This window comes from Agelaius tricolor, unplaced genomic scaffold (assembly GCF_023055355.1).
Source record: "Agelaius tricolor isolate 1412-34295 unplaced genomic scaffold, bAgeTri1.0.p SCAF_69, whole genome shotgun sequence".
NCBI classification, from domain to species: domain Eukaryota; kingdom Metazoa; phylum Chordata; class Aves; order Passeriformes; family Icteridae; genus Agelaius; species Agelaius tricolor.
The window spans coordinates 618,941-644,007 of NW_027269329.1; the positions used below are offsets into that span (position 1 = coordinate 618,941).

Consider the following 25,067-nt stretch of genomic DNA (forward strand, 5'->3'; position numbering starts at 1 on the left):
ACGTCAATCATTGCTGAGACACCCAGTGAAAGCTGTCAGGCGGGATAAGAACGGGTTGCAGGGATTCCATTGGTGAGATCTTGTGCCAGTCTGCGTGCCGCACCAATTGGCGTCGCGGCTGGGGTCGGGAGGCGGGGCGGGCGCGGCGGCGGCGGCGGCCAATCAGCGGCATTGTTTGTGGTGGTGCCGGTTGCGCTCGGCGGTGGCCGCGTCTGCTCCGCCCGCCCGGCCCGGGACCCCCGGGACCGCCCGGGACCCGCCGGGATCCGCCGGGACCCACCGTGAACCGCCGGGAACCACCGGGAACCGCCGGGAACCCGCCGAGACCCCCGAGCCAGGTGAGGCCCGCGGGGGCGGCGGGGCCGGGCCCGGCGGGGGCGGGGCAGGGCCTGTCTCGGGGTGGGGGGGGCGAGAACAGGGGCTGAGGGGGATTTTGGGGGGCTCAGGGCGGATTTTCGCGGCCTGAGAGTGGATTTTGAGGGGCTGAAGGCGGATTTTGGGGGGCTCAGGGCAGCAGGCAGAGCCCGAGGGGTTGGGCGGCGGCGGAGGTCAGGTTTGGGGGAGCGGAGCTCGGATTTGGGGGAGCAGCGCGCAGGGATTTTGGGGAGCAAAGCTGAGGGATTTTAGGGAGCAGAGCTCAGATGTGGGGGAGCAAAACTGAGGGATTTTGGGGAGTAGAGCTCAGAGATTTTGTGGGGGTAGAGCTCGGATTTGGGGAGCAGAGCACAGGGATTTGGGAGTGCGGAGCTCGGGGATTTTAGGGAGCAGAGCTCAGATTTTGGGGAGCAGAGCTGAGGGATTTTGGGGGTAATGCTCAGGGATTTTGGGGAGCAGAGCTGAGGGATTTTGGGGGTAATGCTCAGGGATTTTGGGGAGCAGAGCTGAGGGATTCTGGGGGGCAGAACCCAGGTTTGGGGAGCAGCTTTCAGGAATTTTGGGGAACAGCTTTCAGGGATTTTTGGGGAGCAGAGCCCAGGGATTTTTGGGGAGCAGAGCTCAGATTTGGGGGAGCAGAGCCGAGGGATTTTGGGGGGCTCAGCCCGGGAGGTTTGGGGGCGCGCCGGGGAATCCCCCGGGAAATCCGGGGTGTTCCCGATGGGATTTAGGGGGGCGGATGCCGGGAACCCCCTGGATCGCCCCCCCTCGAGCCCCCCTTTGTTTCCTCCTCTCCTTGCGGGATTCGGGAGCGGCTCCCGGTTCCTTTCCGCGCCGTTTCCCGGCCTCATCCCGGATTTCCTCCCCGCGGGATTCTCCCTCTTTTCCTGCCGCCCCCCCCTCACTTCCCGGTGCTGCTTCCCCTGCTCGAAGGCAGCGGGGAAACTTTGCCATCCCTGCAGGAGCCTCCGGCGCCTTCCCCTGCCCGCGTTTGGGGTGGGATCGGGATGAAAACGCCGCACTGGGGGGGTGGGAGGGGGCACGGCCCCTTCCTCACCCCTTTTTGGGAAGCTGGATCCTCTCCCAGCAGCAGATCCGAGAGGATTTCTCCTCCCGGCGATGAGGATTTCTGCTCCCGAGGAGAATCCTTGCCCACATTCCCAAAATTGAGGCGTTCGGGCGCTTTCCCCTCCCTTTGGAGCCTGGAGAAGGGATCTGTGATGGCGGGGGGAGGGGGTGGTTTGCCGGGAACAGAGGAGGAGGAGGAGATTTGGGAATCTGGGAGCAGGGAGGAAGAGCCGGGATCGATTGGCTTTTCCCGAGCTTCTCTGATTTTTTTTTTTAATTTTAATTTTTAATTTTAACATCCATTTGATTTTTTTTTTTTTTGGAGCTTCCTCGGCCGCTGTCGGGCGGGAGGAGGAGGAGGAGGAGGAAGGGGGAGCACGGGAATGGGAGCAGCCTCCTCCTGGCAGGAGTGTGGGAGGATTTGACTCCTGTTCCTCGGTGCTCCCGGGTGGGGGCTGGGGCTGATGGCACAGCCAGCCGCGCTTTTAGGGCGATTTCAGGCGTTTTAAGGACTGGGGGTGCCCGCCCTGAGAGACCCTGGCACGTGCCAGGATCTGGGACATCCCCCAGATCTGTGTGGTGTTGGGGTGAAATGGAGTTTCCACAGGGAATCCCTGCTGGGAATCCAGGATTGGGCTGGGATCTGGTGGTGTTGGAGCTGCTGGGATCCATCCCAGGGCTCTGTGGTGGTTCCAGTGCTCTGATCCTCTGGGATCTCAGTGCCACCTTCCCCTGGCACCTTTCCTGGTCACGAGGCTGGCACTGCCTCCATCCATCTTCCATCTCTGCTTGGAGCACGTGCCAGGGTTTGGGACATCTGCACAGGGATTTGGGGGGGGCAGAGCTGAGATTTGGGGGAGCAGAGCTGAGATTTGGGGGAGCAGAGCTCAGGGATGCTCATGCTGAGGCTGCTGTTGGGGTGAAATGGAGTTTCCATAGGGAATCCCTGCTGGGAATCCAGGATTGGGCTGGGATTTGGTGGTGCTGGAGCTGCTGGGATCCATCCCAGGGCTCTGTGGTGGTGCCAGTGCCCATCCCTCTGCTCTGATCCTTTGGGATCTGGGTGCCACCTTCCCCTGGCACCATTCCTGGCGCTGCCTCCATCCCTTTCCCATCTGTGCTCAGAGCATCCCCCCGGAGCAGGGCAGCTCCCGGGCTCCCCTCAGGTGCTGCTGGCACAGGGGAGGGCAGCAATTCCTGCCTGGCAGGATTTATTCTTTATCCCACTCAGGAGGTTCTTGGGAGCACCTTCCCCTCCAGTGCCATCTCCCAAGGGGCTTGGGATCCACGCTCAGGACAGGAATTTCCCAGATTCCTTCCAATCTTCGGCTTTTTCCTGATTATTTCCCAGGTCACTGACAGTTTTCCATGCTTGGCTCTTCCATCTCCAATGGCAAAAATGCTCCTTGGTCCATCAGAGTTCCTGGTGGAAAATTGTGGGTTTGGCTTTCACCTGGATCTGGGAATTCTTCCCCACGAATGGCTGGGGTTGTGTTTGCTGTGGGTTTTGTTGGTGCTTTAGGGTCTTTTCCAGGTTTTTAGGGATATCTCTGGGTTTGGGTTTCACATGGATCTGGGAATTCTGCTCTGTACAGCCATGGATGGCTGGGGTTGTGTTTGCCGTGGGTTTTGTTGGTGCTTTGGGATTTTTTTGAGATTTTTAGGGAAATCTGTGAGTTTGGATTTCACGTGGATCCTGGAATTCCTCCCCATGGATGGCTGGGGTTGTGTTTGCCGTGGGTTTTGTTGCTGTTTTAGGGTCTTTTCTAGGTTTTTAGGGAAATCTGTGGGCTTGGGGTTCACATGGATCCTGGAATTCCTCCCCATGGATGGCTGGGGTTGTGTTTGCCGTGGGTTTTGTTGCTGTTTTAGGGTCTTTTCCAGGTTCTTAGGGAAATCCTGTGTTTTGCAGCATTTAGGGATGCTCTCATGGCTGGGATGGGATGTGCTGGGATGCGCCCTCATTTCTCTGCAGGAATTTCTTCCCAACATCCCCCCCAAATCTCCCCTTTCCCAGCTCCAGGCCGTTCCCCCTTTTCCTGCCACTCCCCATCCTTGTCCCACACCCCTCAGAGCCTCTTTGGCTGCTGGGGATGCTCCAGGCTCTCCCTGGGCCTTCCCTTTTCCAGGCTGGGCAATCCCAGCTCCCTCCTCCTTCAGCAGGACACGGGGAATGTTCAAGGATGTCCCAGCCCGTTCCCATCAGGAGCTGCCCTGTTGTGTCTGGGGCTCCTTCCATCCCCAAATCCGCCCCCATCCCGCTGCTTTGGGGATTTTGGGCACCTCAGTGCTCACTCAGAGCTGGGGGAGCTCATCCTGATCTGAGGGAAGTGGGTCAGGAAGAGGCTGCAGTGCTGAGCTTGGTTCTTTCTTTATTTTTATTTTTTTATTTTCCCCCTTTTTTATTTCCCCCCTTTTTTATTTCCCCCCTTTTTTATTTCCCCCCTTTTTTATTTCCCCCCTTTTTTATTTCCCCCCTTTTTTATTTCCCCCCTTTTTTATTTCCCCCCTTTTTTATTTCCCCCCTTTTTTATTTTCCCCCTTTTTTATTTTCCCCCTTTTTTATTTTCCCCCTTTTTTATTTCCCCCTTTTTTATTTCCCCCTTTTTTATTTCCCCCTTTTTTATTTCCCCCTTTTTTATTTCCCCCTTTTTTATTTCCCCCTTTTTTATTTCCCCCTTTTTTATTTCCCCCTTTTTTATTTCCCCCTTTTTATTTTCCCCCTTTTCTATTTTCCCCCTTTTCTATTTTCCCCTTTTTTTATTTTCCCCCTTTTTTATTTTCCCCCTTTTTTATTTTTCTTTCTTTTTATTATTTTTCTTTATTTTTCTTTTTCTATTTTTATTTTTCTCTTTTTATTATTTTTCTTTTTTTCTTTTTCTTTTTAAAAAAATTTTATTTTTATTTTTATTTTTTATGCTTCTTTTTAAAATTTTATTATTATTATTTTTCTTTATTTTAATTTTTCTTTTTTATTTATTTTTCCTTTTTCTTCCCCTCGTTTTCCCATGAATGCAGCCCTTCCCAGCACTGGCAGGTCCAGGATGGGCTGGGGCAAGGGGATCACTCCCCCCTCCAGACCCCTGGGGTTGCCTCTCTGCCCCTTGGATGTGGAATTTGGGATGGTGGCATCTGGAAAATCCCTGAACTCCCTCTGAAGAGCAGCCCCAGCCTCTGGAATCCGCAGGGTGTTGGGAGCGGCGCCTCCAAACCTAAAATTAGCCCCGGGTTTGATTTCCAGGGATGCTCCTCACGGCCATGGGGTCCCATCCCCGCCCCAGAGACCCCACCCCGTGAGCTCTGAGTGGGGATTTTGGGGCTGAATCCTGCAATTGCCCCATTTTGGAAGCCCTGGGGGCGGAGGCGATGGGAGGAGTTGGATTTGTGTGGGTTTTCCATGCCTGGGGTGGTTTTCCCAATAAAATCTGGGCTTCATTTTCATGGAGTCCCCGAAGATTGGACGCATGAACCCTGGGGGTTTTTGGGGTGAGACTGAGCCAAAGCCTGTGGGAAGGGGAGGCTGCTCCTTGTCATCCATTCCCACTCAGCTGCGAGCAAGAAATTGCCCAAAATCCACCTGAAACTCCCCAAAGTGCAGGTGTGCTCCCCAAATCCTGGCTCTTAGGGAGGGCCTGGCTGCAAAACCTGCCTGGGCTGTTTCCCACAGGGGATTTTAAGGTCGAGGCTCCAGGGATTGGTCCTTGGCTGGAGGAAGGATTGGGAATTTCAGCTGCTCCCGGTTCCAGCTCACCTCAAGGATGAGAGGTGCAGGTGGGGGAGCTCCTCCATGTCCGTGAGGAATTCCCCAGCTCCTCAAACACATCCCTCCACACTGAGGGAAAAGACAACATCCAGAGGGACACAGAATTCCAGGGAATTCCAGAATGATCCCATGGTTCTCCTTCAGTAACTCCAAACTTGCTGTTTGGGGAAAAAAAAAAAAATAAAAATCCCAAACTTGGATTTTCCTCTTTATTAAGTCCTGGATTCCAATTAAATCTTGGAGCCTTGAGAAATCCCAACACCTCCTTGTGCCATGGGGGCATTCCCATGGCTGGGTGTTTGTTCCTTCCAAGGAATGGTTTCAGTGGAAGGTTGATGGAATTCCAGAACCCAAAATTTGCTGGTTTTAGCTGGAATTGCTGGGCTGGGAGGTTGGAGCTGCTGGATGTGGGTGGGAATGGCCCTGGTGTCCTTTGGGATGGGAATCCTGAAATTCCATTAGGCCAAGGCCATGTTCTGCAGGGGTTGGGATGAATCCATGGGAATGGGATCGTGGATTCCTGCTTTTCCAAGGAATGGCCTCAATGAAGGTGGATGGAATCCCAGAACCCAACACTCACTGGTTTTACTGGGAAGTTGGAGCTGCTGGATGTGGGTGGGGATGGCTCTGGTGTCCTTTGGGATGAGAATCCTGAAATTCCATTAGGCCAAGGCCATGTTCTGGAGGGGTTGGGATGAATCCATGGGGATGGGATCGTGGATTCCTGCTTTTCCAAGGAATGGCCTCAAGGGAAGGTTGAGGAATCCCAGAACCCAAAATGTGCTGGTTTTAGCTGGAATTGCTGGGCTGGGAAGTTGGAGCTGCTGGATGTGGGTGGGGATGGCCCTGGTGTCCTTTGGGATGGGAATCCTGAAATTCCATCAGGCCAAGGCCATGTTCTGGAAGGGTTGGGATGAATCCATGGGGATGGGATCATGGATTCCCACCTTCCCCTGGTCGGATCCTGGCAATCCTTGGGTTGTGTTGAGTGTGTGGTGGAAGCTCCTTGAGCGAGGCCTTCCCTGGAGATCAGGATTCCCACTGGATGCCAGAATTGGGGAAGAATCATCCATTTCCCTGCTTAATCACCCTCCAGGTTTCCCAGAATCTCTTGCTGAGTGCACAGTGTTGGCCTGAGGGCGGATCAGGATCACAGATCCTGTCTGTGTTTAGTTTAGGAGGAGAGGGAATTGGATCCAGGGATTCTCTGTTTTGAGGGAGATGCATCAGTGGGGAAGGAGATCCAGGGATCCTTTGGATTTGGGATAAAAGGAGCTCTGGTCAGATTCCTCAAACACCTTTTGAGGAAACAGAAGCTCCCAAGGAATGGATCCCCAGGGAAAAACCCCCAAATCTGATTAAATGATGTTTGAGTGCTTCCTTTGCCCATCCTGGCTGGGAGGATCCATTGGGAATCCACTGGGAGCAGTGGGATGGGAGGGATTTTATCCCTTCCCAAATCCCCACCCAGCAAAAACAGGGATGGAAGGGCCTGAGGAAAAGGGGGAGGATGGAAACAGCCTAGAATGGTCCTGAAAAACCAGGGGATGGAGAAATAAAGGAATTTGCTGCTCTCCTGTGCCCTCTGTGTTTTCCATGGACACAGCCTGGAATAAATCATCCCCGGGCCCATCCCACCCCCTCATTAGCTGATAAATCCATGGAAACGAGCATGCAATTAAAGCTAATTAATCCTTTCCCCCTTTGGAAACCAAATTGTTCCATTTTATCCAAGAAAGGCAAACTGGGGGTTCCAGTGCTGGGATGCTGTGGAATTCCCAGACTCCCACAGCTCAGGGGTGGAACCAAGCCGTGGATGTGGGGGATTATGGGATTATCGGGGTGTTCTGGGGCAATCTGAGCCCTTCCATCTGCTCCAAGCCCTGTCCAGCCTGGCCTTGAGCATTTCCAGGGATGGGGCAGCCTCAGGTTCCCGGGATAATCTGTGCCAGGGCCTCCCCACCCTCACAGGGAGGGCTGGAAGGAGGACAGGGATATTCCTGTGGCTAAGGAATCCCAAATATCCAGGCTCAATCTCCTGTGTTTTGGTTCAAAACTGTGTTTTCCATTCCCTGGGATTCTCCATCCCTGGGATTCTCCCATCTCCTGGGTTCTCCATGTGGTGAATGCTCCAAGCTCTCATTAATTCCTTAACGAGGCCCCAGATCTGTCCCCATCCTCTTCCCTCTGCTCCCTCCTCAGGACACCCTCAGCCCTGGGGGCCCAGAGTGGGGTTTGGGCGCCTCTGGAATTGGGCTCAGCTGGATCAGGAGGTTTGGGACAGCTGAAATCCCTCTGGATGCTCCTTCTGCAGGGCCAAACCCCACAGGTGGCGTCTCCCAGCCCTTGGCATCTTCAGGGAATCTTCCCAGGGAATCCTCAGGGATCTTCCCCTGCTCCCTGTGACCTTTGCTGGGACCCTTTGGCATCTTCCTCACATCCCTCAGCATCTCCTCCTGCCCCTTCCCTTGGTGTCTTTTTTTGGGATTTTGGCGTCTTCGTTGACATCCCTTGGTGTCTTCTTGGTTGTTCCTTGGCATCTTGCACATCCCTGGGCACATTCCCTGGGCACATTCCCTGGGATCCCTGGGCACATTCCCTGGGCACATTCTGGGATCCCTGGGCACATTCCCTGGGCACATTCTGGGATCCCTGGGCACATTCCCTGGGGTCCCTGGGCACATTCCCTGGGCACATTCCCTGGGCACATTCCCTGGGGTCCCTGGGCACATTCCCTGGGATCCCTGGGCAACTTCCCTGGGCACATTCCCTGGGCACATTCCCTGGGCACATTCCCTGGGCACATTCCCTGGGCACATTCTGGGATCCCTGGGTGCATTCCCTGGGCACATTCCCTGGGATCCCTGGGCGCATTCCCTGGGCACATTCCCTGGGCACATTCCGGGATCCCTGGGCACATTCTGGGGTCCCTGGGCACATTCCAGGATCCCTGGGCACATTCCAGGATCCCTGGGCGCATTCCCTGGGATCCCTGGGCGCATTCCCTGGGATCCCTGGGCGCATTCCCTGGGATCCCTGGCCACATTCTGGGATCCCTGGGCACATTCCCTGGGATTCCCGGGCACATTGTGGGATCCCTGGCCACATTCTGGGGTCCCTGGCCACATTTCCTGAGATCCCTGGGCACATTCCCTGGGATCCCTGGGCGCATTCCCTGGGATCTCTCGGGACCCTCTCCCTGCCCTGGGCTCGGCGATCCCGAGGCTGCTTCGACCTCGGGCCGCGGTTTTTTTTGGCGATGGGAGGGGCGGCTCCCGGCGGCGCCGAGGCTCCTTTTTGGGAGGGAAAGGGTTAAAATTCCAGGGGAGGGAAGGAGCTTCCATGAATGAAGACAAAGTTTGGCGGGGGGCCAGCAGCGGGGGGAGGGGGAGCGGGGAGGGGGCGGCCGCGCCAGCGCCGAAACCCCAGGAAAAATTAAAACCCCCCCCCCAAAAAAAAAAAAAAATCCGGAGCCAGTTCCATGTCGGGAAGTGCCAAACCGGTCACGACCGGAATTTTTATCTTTTCTTCTTCTTTTTTTTTTTTTTTAAAATTTTTTTTTCATTCAATTTTTTTTTTTTTTTTAATTCCCTTTTTTTTTTTTTTTTTTCCCCTCTCCCTTCTCTTTTTCCCTGCCCCGCGAGGCATCATGGGAAAAAGTCAGCATCCCCCCTTTTCTTTTGTTTAATAAAACAGAACGCGCATGATTGGCAGGGAAGGGCCCGCTCGGAGCGCGGCTCCGGCTCCGGCTGCGGCTGCGGCTCCGCGGGCGATGGAGCGCGGGGCCCTGCCCGGCCCCGGCCGCCTCCTGCCCCTTCCCGCTCCGCTCCCCGCTCCGCTCCTCCCTCGCTTTCTCGGCAACTCGAGGCAGCGGGAATATTGGACCTGTAAGTATCCCTCAGACCGTGCCGGGGTTTGTCGGGCAATTCGCACCGGACAAAAGGGTTCCTTAAGGTGCTTTTCCGCTTTTTTTTTTTTTTAATTTTTTGTTTTAATTGTGGTTTTATTTTGTGTCTGGAGGAGGGAGTGTTTTAAGGAGAAAAGCAGCGCTGGTGCTGGGATTTGCTGTCGGAGCGGATCCGTGATTCCCTTCTCCCTTCCCTCCCCCCTTTCCCCACCATCGCTATTCCCCTGGAATTCTCCAATCCCACCCTCCCCGCCGCCCGCTGGACAGGGGCTGACAAAAATACCGGCAACAACAATGCCTCGCATCCCTGTCACGCCCTCCCCTTCCCCTGGTGATTGATTTCATTATCGATTGGGCCGTTCATCGGTGATCCATGGCCCCGCCGAGCCGGAGCGGCCGCACAAAGGCAGCGCCCGCAGTCGAGGAAATCGGGAAGCGTTATATAAGGGAGCCTGGGAAGTCTGCGTCATCCCGGATGGGGAGGGGGCCGGGGCCCGGCGCTCCCTCCTCCCCCCCACCTTCCATCCCATCACTTTTTATTGCATTTTCTTTTTCCCGGCTGGCTTTTCCCAAAATGGGCCGGCCCAGCCAGATGCTTTGGAATTTTTATCTCTCTTTAAGACTTTGTGGAGTTTTTGGGTCTTCCCCCCTCTCCCCCCACCCCATTTCAGGGCATAAAGCAGTTTCTGGAATTCCTGCTCTCCTCCCACATCCCAAAAATCCTGGGCTGGGATGAGGTGTGAGGCCCGTGGTGCTGGGCCCGGCCCCGGCATTCCCTGCTCCTGAGAAGTGGAGTTGGACAAGAACACAAACTTAGGAGGGAAGGGAAGCACTTTTGGGGAGGGAGGATTTTCCTCCTTTCCTACTTTTCCTGCTTCCCATTGTTAGTTTTGTACTTGACCTGGGGGTGCAGAATCTGAGGACATCCCGAGCTGGGGGTGGTGACCTGGAAATCGGAGAGATCCAGGGTGTGAGAGACCCGGAACTGGGGGGATCCCCGGGGTCTGGGAGATCCAAAATCCGAGAGATCCTGGGTCTGGGAGATCTGGAACTGGGGGGATCCCCAGGGTCTGGGAGATCCAAAATCCGAGAGATCCCGGGTCTGGGAGATCTGGAATTGGGGGGGATCCAGGGTCTGGGAGATTTGGAATCTGGGAGATCCAGGGTGTGAGAGACCCGGAACTGGGGGGATCCCCAGGGTCTGGGAGATCAGGAGATCCAGGGTCTGGGAGATCCAGAATCTGAGAGATCCTGGGTCTGGGAGATTTGGAATTGAGGGGGATCCAGGGTTTGGGAGATTTGGAATCTGGGAGATCCAGAATCCGAGAGATCCAGGGTCTGGGAGATCCAGAATTGAGGGGATCCAGGGTCTGGGACATATGGAATCAAGGGGATCCAGGGTCTGGGAGATCTGGAATCTGAGAGATCCCGGGTGTGGGAGATCTGGAATTGGTGGAATCCAGGGTCTGGGAGATTTGGAACTGGGGGGATCCAGGGTCTGGGAGATCCGGAATCCAGGAGATCCAGGGTCTGAGAGATCTGGAATTGGTGGAATACGGGGTCTGGGACATTTGGAATCTGGGAGATCCAGAATCCAAGAGATCCAGGGTCTGGGACATTTGGAACTGGGGGGGATCCAGGGTCTGTCAGATCCAGAATCAGGGGGGATCCAGGGTCTGTCAGATCCAGAATCCAGGAGATCCAGGGTCTGTCAGATCCAGAATCAGGGGGGATCCAGGCTCTGGCACTGGTGTGTGGGAGCAGGGACCGGTGTCCCCGTGCTGGGCTCCGGGAAGGGGAGCAGCAGAACTCCTGGAGCAGTTTGCTCTGCAGGAATTCCCACTCTGCCACATCCCAGTGCCCGCTCCCATCCCTTCCCAAATCTTCCCTCGTATTCCCGTTCCCTCCCGGGAGCAGCCGCGTCCCTGCGGCTTCTGGGATGGCTCTGGGGCCGTTCTTAGGGCTTCTCTGCCGTCGTTTTAATCCCGGTGCTCCTCCTGCTCCGGAGAAAATCTCCGTGAGCCGCCCTCATCCTCCCTTACCTGCCTCGCGATTCCTGCCCGGGGATTCCTGGAGCCAGCGCGGTTTTTGTTCAGCCTTGGAGGAAGGAGCCTTTTCCCCTTCCCGGATCCCGCTCCCGGCCGCCGAGCCCTTCAATCCCAATTACCTTTTTAGGTGATTCTCCTTTTCCTGGCGTTCCTTGGGAATGCTGGCCCTGGGAGCCAGCCATTTTGTGTTCGTTTTGTGTTCCTCCGTGCCGGAACGCCGTTGGTTTTTTTTTTTTTTTTTTTTTTACGACGACGTCGGGATGTGCCGAGCCCGGATGGAATCGGAGCCGCCTCGTGCCGGGAAGCCCCCGGAGCGGGATTGTGGCCGGATGGCTCCGGATGAGCAGCCAGCCCTGTGCGTTTCCCACGGGATCAGCAGGGATTGACGCCAGATCCTGGGATTTAGGGGGGTTCGGGCAGTGGGAGCGTGCCCAGGTGAGCTCCAGGGGTTGGATCTCGCCAATTCCCGCTCCCTGATCCCGGGAAAACGGGACTTTAATGGGATTTGGATGGGTTTTATTCCATCAGCCTCGTATCTGAGTGGGGTCTGGGTTTGGAGTGACTGGAATGGTGCTGGAGCCTCATGGAGCACCTTGGCTCTGGGGATGGGTTTGGATTCTGGGTCTCTCCTGGGATTAATTCCAGCCCCAAATGGACTTTGAGGGATGCTCTGGGTCCCCGAGGCTGCCTCTGCCTGGCCATACCCGAGCTTCCCAAGGGGCAGAGCAGGGGCTGGGCTGGTTTATCCCTGATTTCCCATCCTTGCTCCCTGAGATCCCAGGGATCCACCTCGGCTCCTCTGGGGCTGCCAGCAGCTCCATTCAGCAGGATTCTGGTCCTGGTGGAAAGGGGTTGGGAAACTGGAGAGTGCTGGGGGGACCTGGGGGCACTGGGGGCATGTGGATCCCTCGTGGGGGATCAGGGATTGTTCCTGGTGGATCAGGGATTGTTCCTGGTGGATCAAGGATTGTTCCTGGCAGACCAGGGATTGTTCCTGGTGGATCAGGGATTGTTCCTGGCAGATCAGGGACCATTCCTGGTGCTGGATCAGGAATTACAACCCCTCCATGAGCTCTGGAGGGTCTGAGGCTGGAAACTGGGGCTGGAAGACCAACATGGGGATTGACCCAACGGAAAACCCTCCAAGGAGGCTGGGAAGGAGCTGGGACCTGCCTGGATAAACTCTGGCTGGAATTAACTCCTGGTGCTGCCAAGTCTTGGTTCTGGATTCCATCGGGTAAATCCCAGGATATTTTCATCTCTCCCTGGATATTCCCACTTCTTCCTGGAGTATTCCTTCTTTTGGCCCAGCTCGCTCATTCCAGCCTTTCAAATCCTCCCACTGAGGAATTTTTTTGTTGTTGTTGTTGGATATTTTCCCCTGTGGGCACCGCATCCAATACCCATGGAAAAGGGGGTGCTGCTTTGTTTGTCTGCACCAAACCCGTCCTGCCGGGCCCCGCGGAGCGGGAGGAACGTGCCGAGGAGCGCGTGGTGCCGCGGCAGGGACGGGATCCCCACGGAGAGCTGGCAATCACCAGCAGGCCCTGTCCAGCACCCTGGGATTCCTGGAAAGCCTCCCCAGGTCGGTCCAGCCCGCCCTGCTCATCCCACTCCTGCAGCTTCTGGAATCTTGGCTCTCAGGGATAACCCCAGTCCGGAGGCGCGCCGTGGATTTAGCTCCTGTTTTCCACGAGTTTTTGCCACCATTTGGGAATTTGTTTCCAGTGAGGAGGATATTTGAGATGGGAGCTGAAGGGAGAGGCTGAGGCTGTTCCCTGGGATGTGCCGGAGCCCCGGCGGCTGTGCCCGAGGGCGGCGGGGCCGGATGATCCGGTTTGGGATGTGCCGAGACCGGAGCGGGGCCGGCGCGGAGCCTCCCGGAGCCTGTCCGACCTCCAGACGATTCCCGGGATTGGAATCATTCCTGCTCTTTGCTGTGGATTTCTGCGTGGAATCAGGAGCTCTGCCCTGGTTTTCCCAGCGCTCTGGAAATTCCCAGTGGATCCTCCCCTTCCCCCTCCAGCCAAAGGGCCCCATTCAATACCGAATCCAAAGCCTAATTTCATTTTTATTGGATCTGGCTGAGCCTGGAGAACCTCTGGAGTGGATTAAATGGTGGTGGGCCCCATTCCTGGTAACGGCCCTTTGGATTTGTTTGGAATGCCAGAGGGGAGGGCATTGTGAGACCACCTTGGTGATGGAGCAGGGACTGGGGGGGAATCTCTGCAATTCCTGCAGGATCCTGGAAGGGACAAGCAGGAAGTTGGAGCAGGAGATCCTGGCTCTCCCTGCTGGATCCCAGCTCCGTGCTCAGCTCAGCTGTCCATGGCGAGCTCCCATCCTGTGGGATGTTGCTCCTGTGCACCTCTCCCTCCTCCTCCTCCTGCTGCTGCTGCTGTCTCCTTGCCGGGAGCAGCCCTGGGCCCGTTCCTGGCGCGCTCCCAGCGGCTCCAGCCGCAGCGCTGGGCGCGGCTCCCAGTGCTCCCGGGGTGTCTGGAACATCCCCGCTCCCCCCGGGGTCACTCCTGCGGGACGGGGGCGGGAGCAGCTCCCGCGGCCTGTCCCGGCTTGCCGGGCTAAATTTGGGAGACGTGCGGAGCGACGGGATGAGCAGGTAGGGAAGAGCCCTCGGTGCTCCTCAGAGGCTCCGTCCGGCTTTTTTTGGGATCGTATTTGGGATTTCCGTGGGTTTTCCTGCTGCCCTCCCCTGCTCCCGCTGTCTCCAGTGGGAGCTGGACTCGTGTGCCGATGTGCGGATGCGTCACTCCAGGGATTTGTACCCGAGCCAGAGCCTCCTCCTGGCAGGGCTTTGGGAGGGTTTGTCCCGGGAATGACTCGGAGCCGGGTCCTGGCAGGTGTGGAGCAGCTCCAGGTGCTCCACGGGACACTTTCTGTTCCCTGCAGAGCAAGGAATTCCTGTGTTCCCCAGCCAGCCACATGGAATTCCCAGCGATTCCCCAGGTGCTTGTCCTGATTCCCCAGGTGTTTGTCCTGGTCCCCAGCCCTGCTCCTCAGGGAAAGGCCTCGCCCAGCTGCTTTGCAGGTGGAGCTCCCCTGGCTCTTTGTTGTCGGAGCTGGTTCCTTATCAGCCTGGGAGCGGGATTGGGATGGGGTTGGGATGGGCTCCAGGCTTGGGATGGGGTTGGGATGGGCTCCTGCCTGTTTTCCAGAGGGCATTCCTGCACCTGGAGAGGTGGGAGGGCGGGGATGGACCTGCCCGAGCCTCCATCCCGGAGCTGCCGAGCATTCCTGCCTGGAAAAGCGCACGGTGGGGATTTCCTGGTGTTCCAGGGGGTTCATCCCAGCTCCCCTTCCTTGCTGAGCTGCATCCATGGGGTTTAATCCCAAAGGAAGGATGGTGCTGCTGTTCTCAGGGACTTCAGGGCCTTTCAGAGGGGGAAACTCCTGACCTGGATGGGGGCTGGAGAGGTTGGAGCTCCATGAGGAGACTGGAGCTCTCCAAGGCGTTGGAGCTCTGTGGGATTGGAGATCTGTGAGGCTGGAGCTCTCCAAAGCATTGGAGCTCCATGAGGAGCTTGGAGCTCTGTAGGATTGGAGCTCTCCAAAGGTTGGAGCTCTGTGGGATTGGAGCTCTCCAAGGGGTTGGAGCTCCATGAGGAGATCAGAGCTCTCCAAGAGGTCAGAGCTCTTTGAGATCAGAGCTCTCCAAGAGGTCAGAGCTCTGTGGGGAGATTGGAGCTCTCTTAGAGGTTGGAGCTCTGTGGGGAGATTGGAGCTCTCCAAGGGTTCGGAGCTCTGTGAGATTGGAGCTCTCCAAGGCACCTTAAGGTTCTGTGAGATTGGAGCTCCACGAGGAGATCAGAGCTCTCCAAGAGGTCAGAGCTCCATGAGGAGATCAGAGCTCTCCAAGAGGTCAGAGCTCCATGAGGAGATCAGAGCTCTCTGAGGAAGCCAAGCTGAGCTCGGGGGGGTCCTGGGGGGATTCACTGGGATCCTTGGCCCTGACATGTCCCTGTCCCTCAGGATGGACCGCATGACGGAGGACGCGCTGCGCCTGAACCTGCTCAAGCGGAGCCTGGAGCCGGCGGAGGAGCGCGAGGACGTCCTGGCCAAGAGGCTGAAGATGGAGGGACACGAGGCCATGGAGAGGCTGAAGATGCTGGCACTGCTCAAGCGCAAGGACCTGGCGGGGCTGGAGGTGCCCCACGAGCTCCCGGTGAAGCCGGACGGGATCAAGGGCTACGAGGAGAAGCTCAACGGGAGCCTGAGGCCCCACGGGGACGGGCGGAGCGCGGCCCGGCCGGGCAAGGAGAACATCAACGACGAGCCCGTGGATATGAGCGCCAGGAGGAGGTGGGTGCTGGGAATCCCGGGGTGGGAGGAGCTGGGTTGGGAATGAAATGGGATTTGGGGGGTCCTGGAGAGCCCGTTCTGGTGACACCGAGAGCTGGGAATGGTGAGATGAGGGGGAATGGCTTCCCATGGACAGAGGGCAGGTGGGATGTGAAGGTGGCACAGGTTATCCAGAGATTTGTGGATTTCTCATCCCTGGAAGTGTCTGAGGCCAGGCTGGACGAGGCTTGGAGCAGCCTGGGATGGTGGGAGGTGTCCCTGGAGGGTCCTGCTCTGAGTGTGGAGCTGCATCCTCAGCGGGATTCCTTGGATATTGTGCAATGTGAGGGTTCCCAGCGGGGCACCAGCATCGCACACGGACACTTGGATCAGGAAATCAGCCCTGGGAAGAGCTGGGAATGCTGCACTCGGAGTTGAGAAGTGAGACTGGGAATGTCTCATTTTCCTGGATTTTCTTTGCTCCACCTCTCCTCACCTCTGCCTGCCTCCCTCGCCCTGGCTCCTCCTCCAGCGATTCTGTTGGAATTCTGCTCTTCCCTGGACAAAGGAAATCCAACAATTTGTGATTCCTCATGGATGGATCTGTTTTCCCTCTTGGATTTGGACTCTGGCTCTGCCCTTGTTCCCCTGGTGGAATGTCAGCCATGCAGCCTGGATGTATCGGGATGCTCCTGCAGAATAATCCCCAGGAGCTGCAGGAAGGACAGCCCTGATCCAGGGAAGTGCCACCCAGATGTGCCAGCCCAGTTTGGAACTCCTGGCACGCAGCCTGCTTTGCCTGGACGGGCTCCCACTGCCTCCTTCTCCTTGGGATGCTCTGGAATTTCTCTGCTGGAGCAGGGACAGCTCCGTGCCCTGGTGCTTTGGAATATCCACAAAAACAGCTGGAACGTTTGGGAGGCAATCCCAGCTCTGAGCATCTCCCTAGCCTCGGAGCAGCCAAACCTGGGAGCTGGGATCCGGCTCTGGGGTCCCTCCTGGGTGTTCAGAGCTCAGAGTTTGGGATGGGATATTCCATGGTCTCCCCTCACTGCAGGGACCTTCCAGGGAGCTGGAATTACCTCCACACTGGATTATCCCACAGTTTTCCAAGGTTCTCCAGCAGCAGGAATGAAATCCAGGGTCTCAAAGGGCTTTTCTTGGACTCTCCTTTCCTGGGATGATCCCACCTGGATCCTGCTGGATTTCACCACTGATTTTTTGGTTTATTTCTTTTCCCTGCTGCTCCTTTGGTTTCCCAATCCCATCATGGATCAGTTGGATATTCATGCAGGTTTTCCTTTATGGAATGAGCTTTTCCAATAGATTTGGGTTGGGGTAGGCTTGGAGTGGTGCTGTTCATGTGGGGGGAGCTCAGCCCCTTCTCCACCACAGTGAGGACGAGCAATTCCAGGCTGGAGAATCCCTGCCATTCCCTCCCATCCCAGCACCAGGACACGCTCCTGGCTCCCACCTGATTCCCAGGTGGGATTTGCACCCCTGCAGAGGGAGGGAGTGCATTTGAGGGAGTCCTTCCCTCTTGGTATCCAAGGGAGCCGCGCCGCTCCGGGTCTGTACTGGAACGAGGGGGATCCTGCTCTCAGAATCCCACACTGCTGGCTCAGTGGGGCTCCCAAATCCCCAATTCCTGCCTCACTGGGACTCCTCTCCCCCTGCAGTGACCAGGACCGGGGCAGGTTGACCCCGTCCCCGGACATCATCGTCCTGTCGGACAACGAGGCCTCCAGCCCCCGCTCCAGCTCCCGCATGGAGGAGCGGCTCAAGGCGGCCAACCTGGAGATGTTCAAGGTGAGGGAGCGGGGATTCCATCCCGGGAAAGGCACAGCATGGGGGGGAGGAAGTGTTTGGGGAGGGATGAATTTGAGGAGGGATGAAGCATTTGGGGTGCTGGGGAGGGATGAAGCATTTGGGATGGGATGAAGCATTTGGGATGGGATGAAGCATTTGGGATGGGATGAAGCATTTGGGGTGTTGAGGGGGGATGAAGCATTTGGGGTGTTGAGGGGGGATGAAGCATTTGGGGCATGGGGGGGGATGAAGCATTTGGGGCACTGTGGAGGGATGAAGCATTTGGGCATTTGGGATGGGATGAAGCATTTGGGGCGTTGGGGAGGCATTGAATATTTGGGGTGTTGTGGAGGGATGAAGCACTTGGGGTGTTGGGGAGGGATGAAGCATTTGGGGAAGGATGAAGCATTTGGGATGGGATGAAGCATTTGGGGCATTGGGGAGGGATGAAGCATTTGGGGAGGGATGAAGCATTTGGGGAGGGATGAAGTACTGGGGCATTGGGGAGGGATGGAGCATTTGGGGTGTTGGGGAGGGATGAAGCATTTGGGGCACTGGGGAGGGATGAAGCGTCTGGGACATTTCTCAGCCATTTCCGTGTGCAGCTCCCCTGTTCTCACACCTGTGGCCCAAATTCCTGCTTGGATTCAGCTTTCCCCTCTCCCTTGCTCACATCCTGCTCGGTCTCTGGGGTTTTCCAGGGGAAGAGCCTGGAGGAGAGGCAGCAGCTGATCAAGCAGCTCCGGGACGAGCTGCGGCTGGAGGAGGCCCGGCTGGTGCTCCTCAAGAAGCTGCGGCAGAGCCAACTCCAGAAGGAAAACGTGGTGCAGAAGGTGAGGGGTGGGGATGGGAGGGATGATGGCAAGGGGTGCACACAGAGCCCCCACTCCACCTGTGGGATTCCCTAAATCCCCTCCTGGGAAGACAAATCCTGTCCTTGGTGCCCCCCCAGACCCCCGTTGTCCAGAACGCCGCGTCCATCGTGCAGCCGTCCCCAGCCCACGTGGGACAGCAGGGCCTGTCCAAGATCCCCTCCCGGCCCGGAGCTCAGGGGGTGGAGCCGCAGAATTTAAGGACATTACAGGTGAGAATTCCCGGGTTTTTCCTGGAAAATGCTGATTTTGGTGGGTGCACACAGAGCTGAGGGGATTTTTCCCCTCAATTCCCGGTGCTTGGGGTTGGATTTGGGTTTGTCAGGAATTAAGACTCAGTGATCCTTGTGGAGATGGATATTCCATGATCCTCTGAATGTCCAATGTCCCAGCTGGAGTGGGATGAGGATGGTGGGAATTCTCCAAGGCCTGCAGCCTCCCTGCTGCTCCCAAAGGAGAAATGTTTGCTCCATGGATTTCTGCTGCTCTCCTTGACCATGGAGCAATCCCAGCCTCCCACAGGAAATAAAGATGTGCCAGCTTGAGCTGGGGAAAAGGTCCACAATCCTCAAAAATCCAGGAGAGTTTGGGGAAAAACGAGGGATTTGGGACCTCCCACGGGAAATAGGGATATGCCAGCTTGAGCTGGGGCAAAGGTCCACAATCCTCAAAAATCCAGGAGAATTTGGGGGAAAACGAGGGATTTGAGGCATTAGAGATTAACTGTGATTCCGCATAAGCAGGAATTCCGTGCATCAGGGAATCAACGCTCCAAGCTTCCCTCATTTTTCTACCATTTCATTACCGAGCCCTGGGGGGGTTCTTGGGGTCGTCCCGAGCCGGTTGCTGGGATTTAACCCTTGATTCCCCGCAGGGCCACAGCGTGATCCGCTCGGCCGCCAGCTCAGCCCTGCCCCACATGTTGATGTCCCAGCGCGTCATCGCCCCCAGCCCCGCCCAGCTCCAGGGCCAGCGCGGGCCCCAGAAACCCGGCCTGGTCCGCAGCTCCACGCCCGGGATGAGCCCTGCCATCAACTACCAGCCGGTGGGTGGCTGGCTGGGCACTGGGTTGGGCTGGTTGGGGCACTGGGTTGGGCTGGTTTGAGCTGGTTTGCGCTGGTTTGGGCTGCTTGGGCTCTGGTTTGAACTGGCTGGGCACTGGTTTGGACTACCTGGACACTGCCCGGGCTACCTGGGCACTGGTTTGGGTCGGTTTTCATTGGTTTGGACTGGTTTGCACTGGGTTGGCTGGTTGGGCTCTGGTTTGGACTACCTGGGCACTGGTTTGGGCTGCATGGGCACTGGTTGGTACCGGTTTGCACTCAGCTTTTACCGGTTTGTACCGGTTTGGGCAGTAGTTGGGGCTGGTTGAGCACTGGTTTGGGCACTGGTTTGTACCAGTTTGCACCAGTCTGGGCCACAAGGCCACACCTGCTCCACAATTCCCGGGACTCCCCAGCCCTTGTGCCCCACTGATCCCAAATCTCCACCTGATCCCAAATCCTCACCCTGATCCCAAATTCGCACCCTGATCCCAAATCTTCACCCTGATCCCAAATCCTCACCCTGATCCCAAATTCCCACTGTGATCCCAAATCCCCACCTGATCCGAAACTCCTCCCTGATCCCAAATTCGCACCCTGATCCCGAATTCCCCCTGGAATCCCAAATCCCCACCTGACCCCAAACCTCCTCGGCAGCAATCGGGCTCCTCGGTGCCGTGCCAGCGCTCGTCCTCCTCCACCACCTACATGAACCTCACATCCCAAATCCCCGCCCAGATCCCAAATCCCCGCTGTGATCCCAAACCCCCACCCAGATCCCGAACCCCCACCCAATCCCAAACCCCCACCCAATCCCAAATCCCCCCTGTGTCCCCAAATCCCCACCATGACCCCAAACCTCCTCGGCAGCAATCGGGCTCCTCGGTGCCGTGCCAGCGCTCGTCCTCCTCCGCCATCTACATGAACCTCGCGTCGCACATGCAGCCGGGCTCGGTGGCCCGCGTGTCCTCCCCTCTCCCCAGCCCCAGCGCTCTCTCGGACGCCGCCAATTCCCAGGCCGCGGCCAAGCTGGCGCTGCGCAAGCAGCTGGAGAAGACGCTGCTGGAGATCCCTCCCCCGAAACCGCCGGCGCCGCTCCTGCACTTCCTGCCCAGCGCCGCCAACAGCGAGTTCATCTACATGGTGGGGCTGGAGGAGGTGGTGCAGAGCGTCATCGACAGCCAAGGTGATCCAGGGCACATCCCAAAGGGGATCCCGGGGCGTTCAGCCCGCGGTTTGGGGAGTTTTGGGGTGAAACCGTGGCGTTTAGGGCTTTGGGGGTGGTTGGAAGGGTCGTAGAAGGAGGTGGTGGGGGGTTGGTGGGAGGTTGAAGGTTTGGGGTGGGTTTGAAGGTTTTCAAGGGGTTTTTGCAGGGTTTCAGATTGAATTTGTGGGATTTTAGATGAGATTTTCAGGATTTTGGATGATTCGCGGGATTTCGGCCGATCCGTGGGATTTTGGCCAAAATTTTCGGTATTTCGGCCAAAAATTTCAGTATTTCCGTGCATGCTTTCAGTCGGGATTTTCAGGATTTTAGCCCAAAATATTGTGTTCTGCCTGGGTGCAGGATTTTTGGCCGATTCGCAGGATTCCAGCCAGAAATTTCACTATTCCCACCCAGTTTTTTGCAATTTCAGTCAGGATTTTCAATCTTTCAGCCCAAAACGTTGGTTTCTGGCTGGCTGCAGGATTTTTAGCCAATTCTCAGGGTTTTGGCCGATTTGCATGGTTTCAGCCAAAACTTTCACTATTCCCACCCAGTTTTTTGCAATTTCAGTCAGGTTTTTCAGTCTTTCAGCCCAAAACGTTGGCTTCTGGCTGGGTGCACGATTTTTGGCCAGTTCTGACTGGGTGCAGGATTTTTGGCCAGTTCCGCTTGGCTGCAGGATTTTTGGCCAGTTCCACTTGGGTACAGGATTTTTGGCCGATTCGCAAGATTTCAGCCAAAACTTCCACTATTCCCGCCCAGTTTTTTGGTGATTTCAGCCGAGATTTTCAGGGTTTTCACCCGAAACATTGCGTTCTGTGCGGGTGCTGAGCTCGGGGCGTGTTTCAGGGAAGAGCGCCCCGGCGGTGCCGCGCGTGGAGCCGTTCGTGTGCGCGCAGTGCCGCACGGACTTCACGCCGCACTGGAAGCAGGAGAAGGGCGGGCGGATCCTGTGCGAGCAGTGCCAGACCTCCAACCAGAAGAAGGCGCTCAAGGCCGAGCACACGAATCGCCTCAAGAACGCCTTCGTCAAGGCCCTGCAGCAGGAGCAGGTGGGGGTTGCTGGGAACGCCCCTTTCCAATGGCTCGTCCCATCCCAAAGCATCGCAGAGCATCCCAAACCACCCTGTCCCATCCCATTCCGATATCCCCATCCCATTGTTCCCATTGATCTCGCCCCATGGTTCCCATCCCATTGTTCCCATTGATTCCATCCCATTGATCCCATTGATTCCATCCCATTGATGCCATTGATTCCATCCCATTGTTCCCAGTGATCCCAGTGATCCCATCCCATTGTTCCCGTTGATTCCATCCCATTGTTCCCGTTGATTCCATCCCATTGTTCCCGTTGATTCCATCCCATTGATCCCAGTGATCCCATCCCATTGTTCCCGTTGATTCCATCCCATTGATCCCGTTGGTTCCATCCCATTGTTCCCATTGATTCCATCCCATTGTTCCCAGTGATCCCAGTGATCCCATCCCATTGATTCCATTGATTCCATCCCATTGTTCCCAGTGATCCCATCCCATTGTTCCCATTGATCTCACCCCATTGTTCCCATTGATCTCACCCCATTGTTCCCGTTGATTCCATCCCATTGATCCCATTGATTCCATCCCATTGTTCCCAGTGATCCCATCCCATTGTTCCCATTGACCCCACCCCACTGATCCCATCCCATTGATCTCATTGAACCCATCCCATTGATCCCACCCCACTGATCCCATCCTTCTGTTCCCATTGATCCCCTCCTACTCATCCCATCCCAGCCAGGCTGGCATTCCAGAAGAACTGAGCGGGATGGCATTGCCATGGGGCATTGAGCGGGATGGCATTGCCAAGGCATTGAAATGGGGTGACATTCCTGTGGATGTCGTTCCCATGGGTGGCATTCCCGAGGGGTGGCATTCCCGTGGCTGTCTGTCCCACATCTGTCTGTCTGTCTGTCTGTCCCCAGGAGATCGAGCAGCGGCTGCAGCAGCAGGCTGCCCTGTCCCCCACGGCCGCGCCCGCCGTGCCCAGCGTGGGCAAACAGGACGGGATCCTGCGGCACCACACGCTCCGGCAGGTGGGACAGCGGGAATGGGACCCGGGGCGTGGGATCGGGGGATTGGGGGGTCATGGGGTGATGGGGTCATGGGGTGGGATCGTGGGATGGGATTGTTGGATAATGGGGTGATGGGATCATGGGATGGGATCATGGGATAATGGGGTGATGGGATCATGGGATGGCATCACGGGATCATGGGATGGTATCGTGGCATATGGGATGGGACCATGGGATAAGGGGATGGGACCATGGGATAACGGGATAGGATAATGGGATGGGACCATGGGATAATGGGATGGGTTCCTGGGACGGATCATGGGATGGGACCGTGGGATAATGGGATGGGACCATGGGATGGTGTCATGGGATAATGGGATGGGGTGGGACAAGATGGGATGGGATGGGATGGGATCATGGGGATGGGATGAGATCATTGGATCATGGGATGGGATCGTGGGGATGGGATGGGACAAGATGGGATGGGATGGAATGTGGTCATTGGGATGGGATGGGACCATGGCAGGGGATCATGGGATGGGATGGGACAAGATAGAATGGGATCATTGGGATGGGATGGGATGGGATGGGATGGGATGGAATGGGATTATTGGGATGGGATGGGACCATGGGGATGGGACAGGACGTGCCCATCAGGATGGGGGCAGTGGGCACCCTTTGCCCCCATCCCCACAATCCCAACCCCGTGTCCGTGGGGTTCCAGGCCCCGCAGCCCCAGAGCAGCCTCCAGCGCGGGATCCCCACCTCTGCCCGCTCCATGCTCTCCAACTTCGCCCAGGCCCCGCAGCTCTCCGTGGCCGGGGGGCTCCTGGGAATGCCAGGTACGGTGGGATGGGCTGGGATGGGGTGGGATCAGCAGTGTGGGACAGCTCGGGCCATGCGCGCTGGCTTTCGGAGCAGAATTTGGGAATTCGCACCCGGTGCCAGCCCCATCCTGGCCCTTCCTGCCTCGTGGGGGTTTTGGGGTGACTGTGGGGCTGTGGGTCTGTAAAGTCTGTGGGGTCTGTGGGATCCATGGGCTCTGTGGGATCCATGGGCTCTGTGGGATATTTGGGGTCTCTGGGATATTTGGGGTCCCTGGTATCCACACGGTGCCACAGACCCGTGCTGTCTGTGGGATCCATGGGCTCTGTGGGATCTGTGGGATCCATGGGCTCTGTGGGGGTCTCTGGACTGGTCCCTGGGCTCTGTGGGATCCATGGGCTCTGTGGGATATTTAGGGTCCCTGGGATCTATGGGGTCTCTGTGGGATCCCTGGTATCCACACGGTGCCACAGACCCGTGCTGTCTGTGGGATCCGTGGGCTCTGTGGGGTCTCTGGGGTGGTCCCTGGGCTCTGTGGGATCCGTGGGCTCTGTGGGGTCTCTGGGCTGGTTCCTGGGCTCCCTGGGCTCTGTGGGATCTGTGGGATCCATGGCCTCTGGGCTGGTCCCTGGGCTCTGTGGGGTCTCTGGGCTGCTCCCTGGGCTCTGTGGGATCCATGGGCTCTGTGGGGGTCTCTGGGGTAGTCCCTGGGCTCTGTGGGGTCTCTGGGCTGCTCCCTGGGCTCTGTGGGCTCTGTGGGGTCTCTGGGCTGGTCCCTGGGCTCTGTGGGGGTCTCTGGGGTAGTTCCTGGGCTCTGTGGGGTCTCTGGGGTCCCTGGGGTGGTCTCTGGGCTCTGTGGGGTCTCTGGGCTGCTCCCTGGGCTCTGTGGGATCCGGGGCAGTTTTGGGGTCGCTGCCATCCCCGCGTGCCGTCCCCAGGGGTGAACATCGCCTACCTGAACGCCGGCATCGGGGGCCACAAAGCGTCGAGCCTGGCGGACCGGCAGCGGGAATACCTGCTGGATATGATCCCGCCCCGCTCCATATCCCAGTCCATCAGCGGGCAGAAATAGCCCCGGGATTCCCCCTGCAGCCCCTCCCGGGCCGGGCCGGGCGCCGCCGCTCCCGGGGGAGAAGAGACCGCGAGAACCCCAGAGAAACAAACAGAGAAAACGTGGGAAAAAAAACCACACAAAAAACAAAAAACAGCGAAACAGACAAAACAAACATTTCAAACGGCGACCGCCCCCGACCCCAGCCCGAAATTCCTTCGGTTTTCCAGGCCGGGAGTGGCTCCGGCCCCGCCGCTCGTTTTGTAACGCCGCCGCTTCCCCCTTGTGTTGTGGGTTGTTTTTTGCCCCTTTTTTCCTTATTTTTGCCCCCCTCCCTTCGCTCCATGGATGGTTAAAGCTTTTTTCTCCCTTTTTCCAGAGACTTTGGCAAGGGCACCTTCCCCAGTTCCCCGGGGGGGGAGATTTTGGGGGCAGCCTGTGCTGATTCCGGGGGGATTGAGGGGATGCTCTGATCCCGGGGGGGGGACAAATCCCTGTTGGATCTGATCCCAGGGGTGTCACCTCCTCCTGGCCATGCTCCTGGGGTGTCACCTCTTCCTGTCCCCAATCCTGGGGTGTCACCTCCCCCTGTCCCCAATCCTGGGGTGTCACCTCCCCGCAGGACCCCGAGCCCTGGGCTCCAGCCCCAATCCCGATGTCCCCAGGGGTGACAGACGCTGCCAGACCCACCCCAGGAACCCCTCGGGGGTCCCTCAGTGTCCCCAGGGGCCCTTTGGGGTGACCCCCCC

The 25,067-nt window shown here is 57.3% G+C and overlaps 1 protein-coding gene across 2 annotated transcripts; it reads left to right on the top strand.

The window, feature by feature from the left end:
• Positions 1-149: 149 nt before the first annotated feature.
• On the top strand, positions 150-24,698 carry GATAD2B (GATA zinc finger domain containing 2B). 2 transcript variants are annotated; one of them, XM_071417504.1, is made up of 11 exons: positions 150-338; positions 15,149-15,478; positions 17,137-17,266; positions 17,968-18,099; positions 18,219-18,350; positions 19,013-19,183; positions 20,052-20,367; positions 21,238-21,440; positions 22,353-22,463; positions 23,167-23,284; positions 24,206-24,698. In XM_071417504.1, exons 2-11 carry the CDS (start codon positions 15,150-15,152, stop codon positions 24,337-24,339), a joined length of 1,776 nt encoding a protein of 591 aa, XP_071273605.1. In that variant the 5' UTR covers positions 150-338; position 15,149; the 3' UTR covers positions 24,340-24,698. The 2 variants fall into 2 exon arrangements, with proteins under 2 accessions (XP_071273605.1, XP_071273604.1); XM_071417503.1 differs by lacking the exon at positions 150-338 and adding an exon at positions 8,882-9,093.
• The last annotated feature ends 369 nt before the right edge of the window (positions 24,699-25,067 follow it).

What these genes read in the sequence shown, in the direction of transcription:
- GATAD2B (XM_071417504.1), top strand. Translation starts at nt 15,150, where the DNA reads ATGGACCGCATGACGGAGGACGCGCTGCGCCTGAACCTGCTCAAGCGG. An exon ending in GATATGAGCGCCAGGAGGAG is followed by an intron (nt 15,479 to 17,136) that starts GTGGGTGCTGGG and finishes CTCCCCCTGCAG; the next exon opens with TGACCAGGACCGGGGCAGGT. An exon ending in GAGCGTCATCGACAGCCAAG is followed by an intron (nt 20,368 to 21,237) that starts GTGATCCAGGGC and finishes GGCGTGTTTCAG; the next exon opens with GGAAGAGCGCCCCGGCGGTG.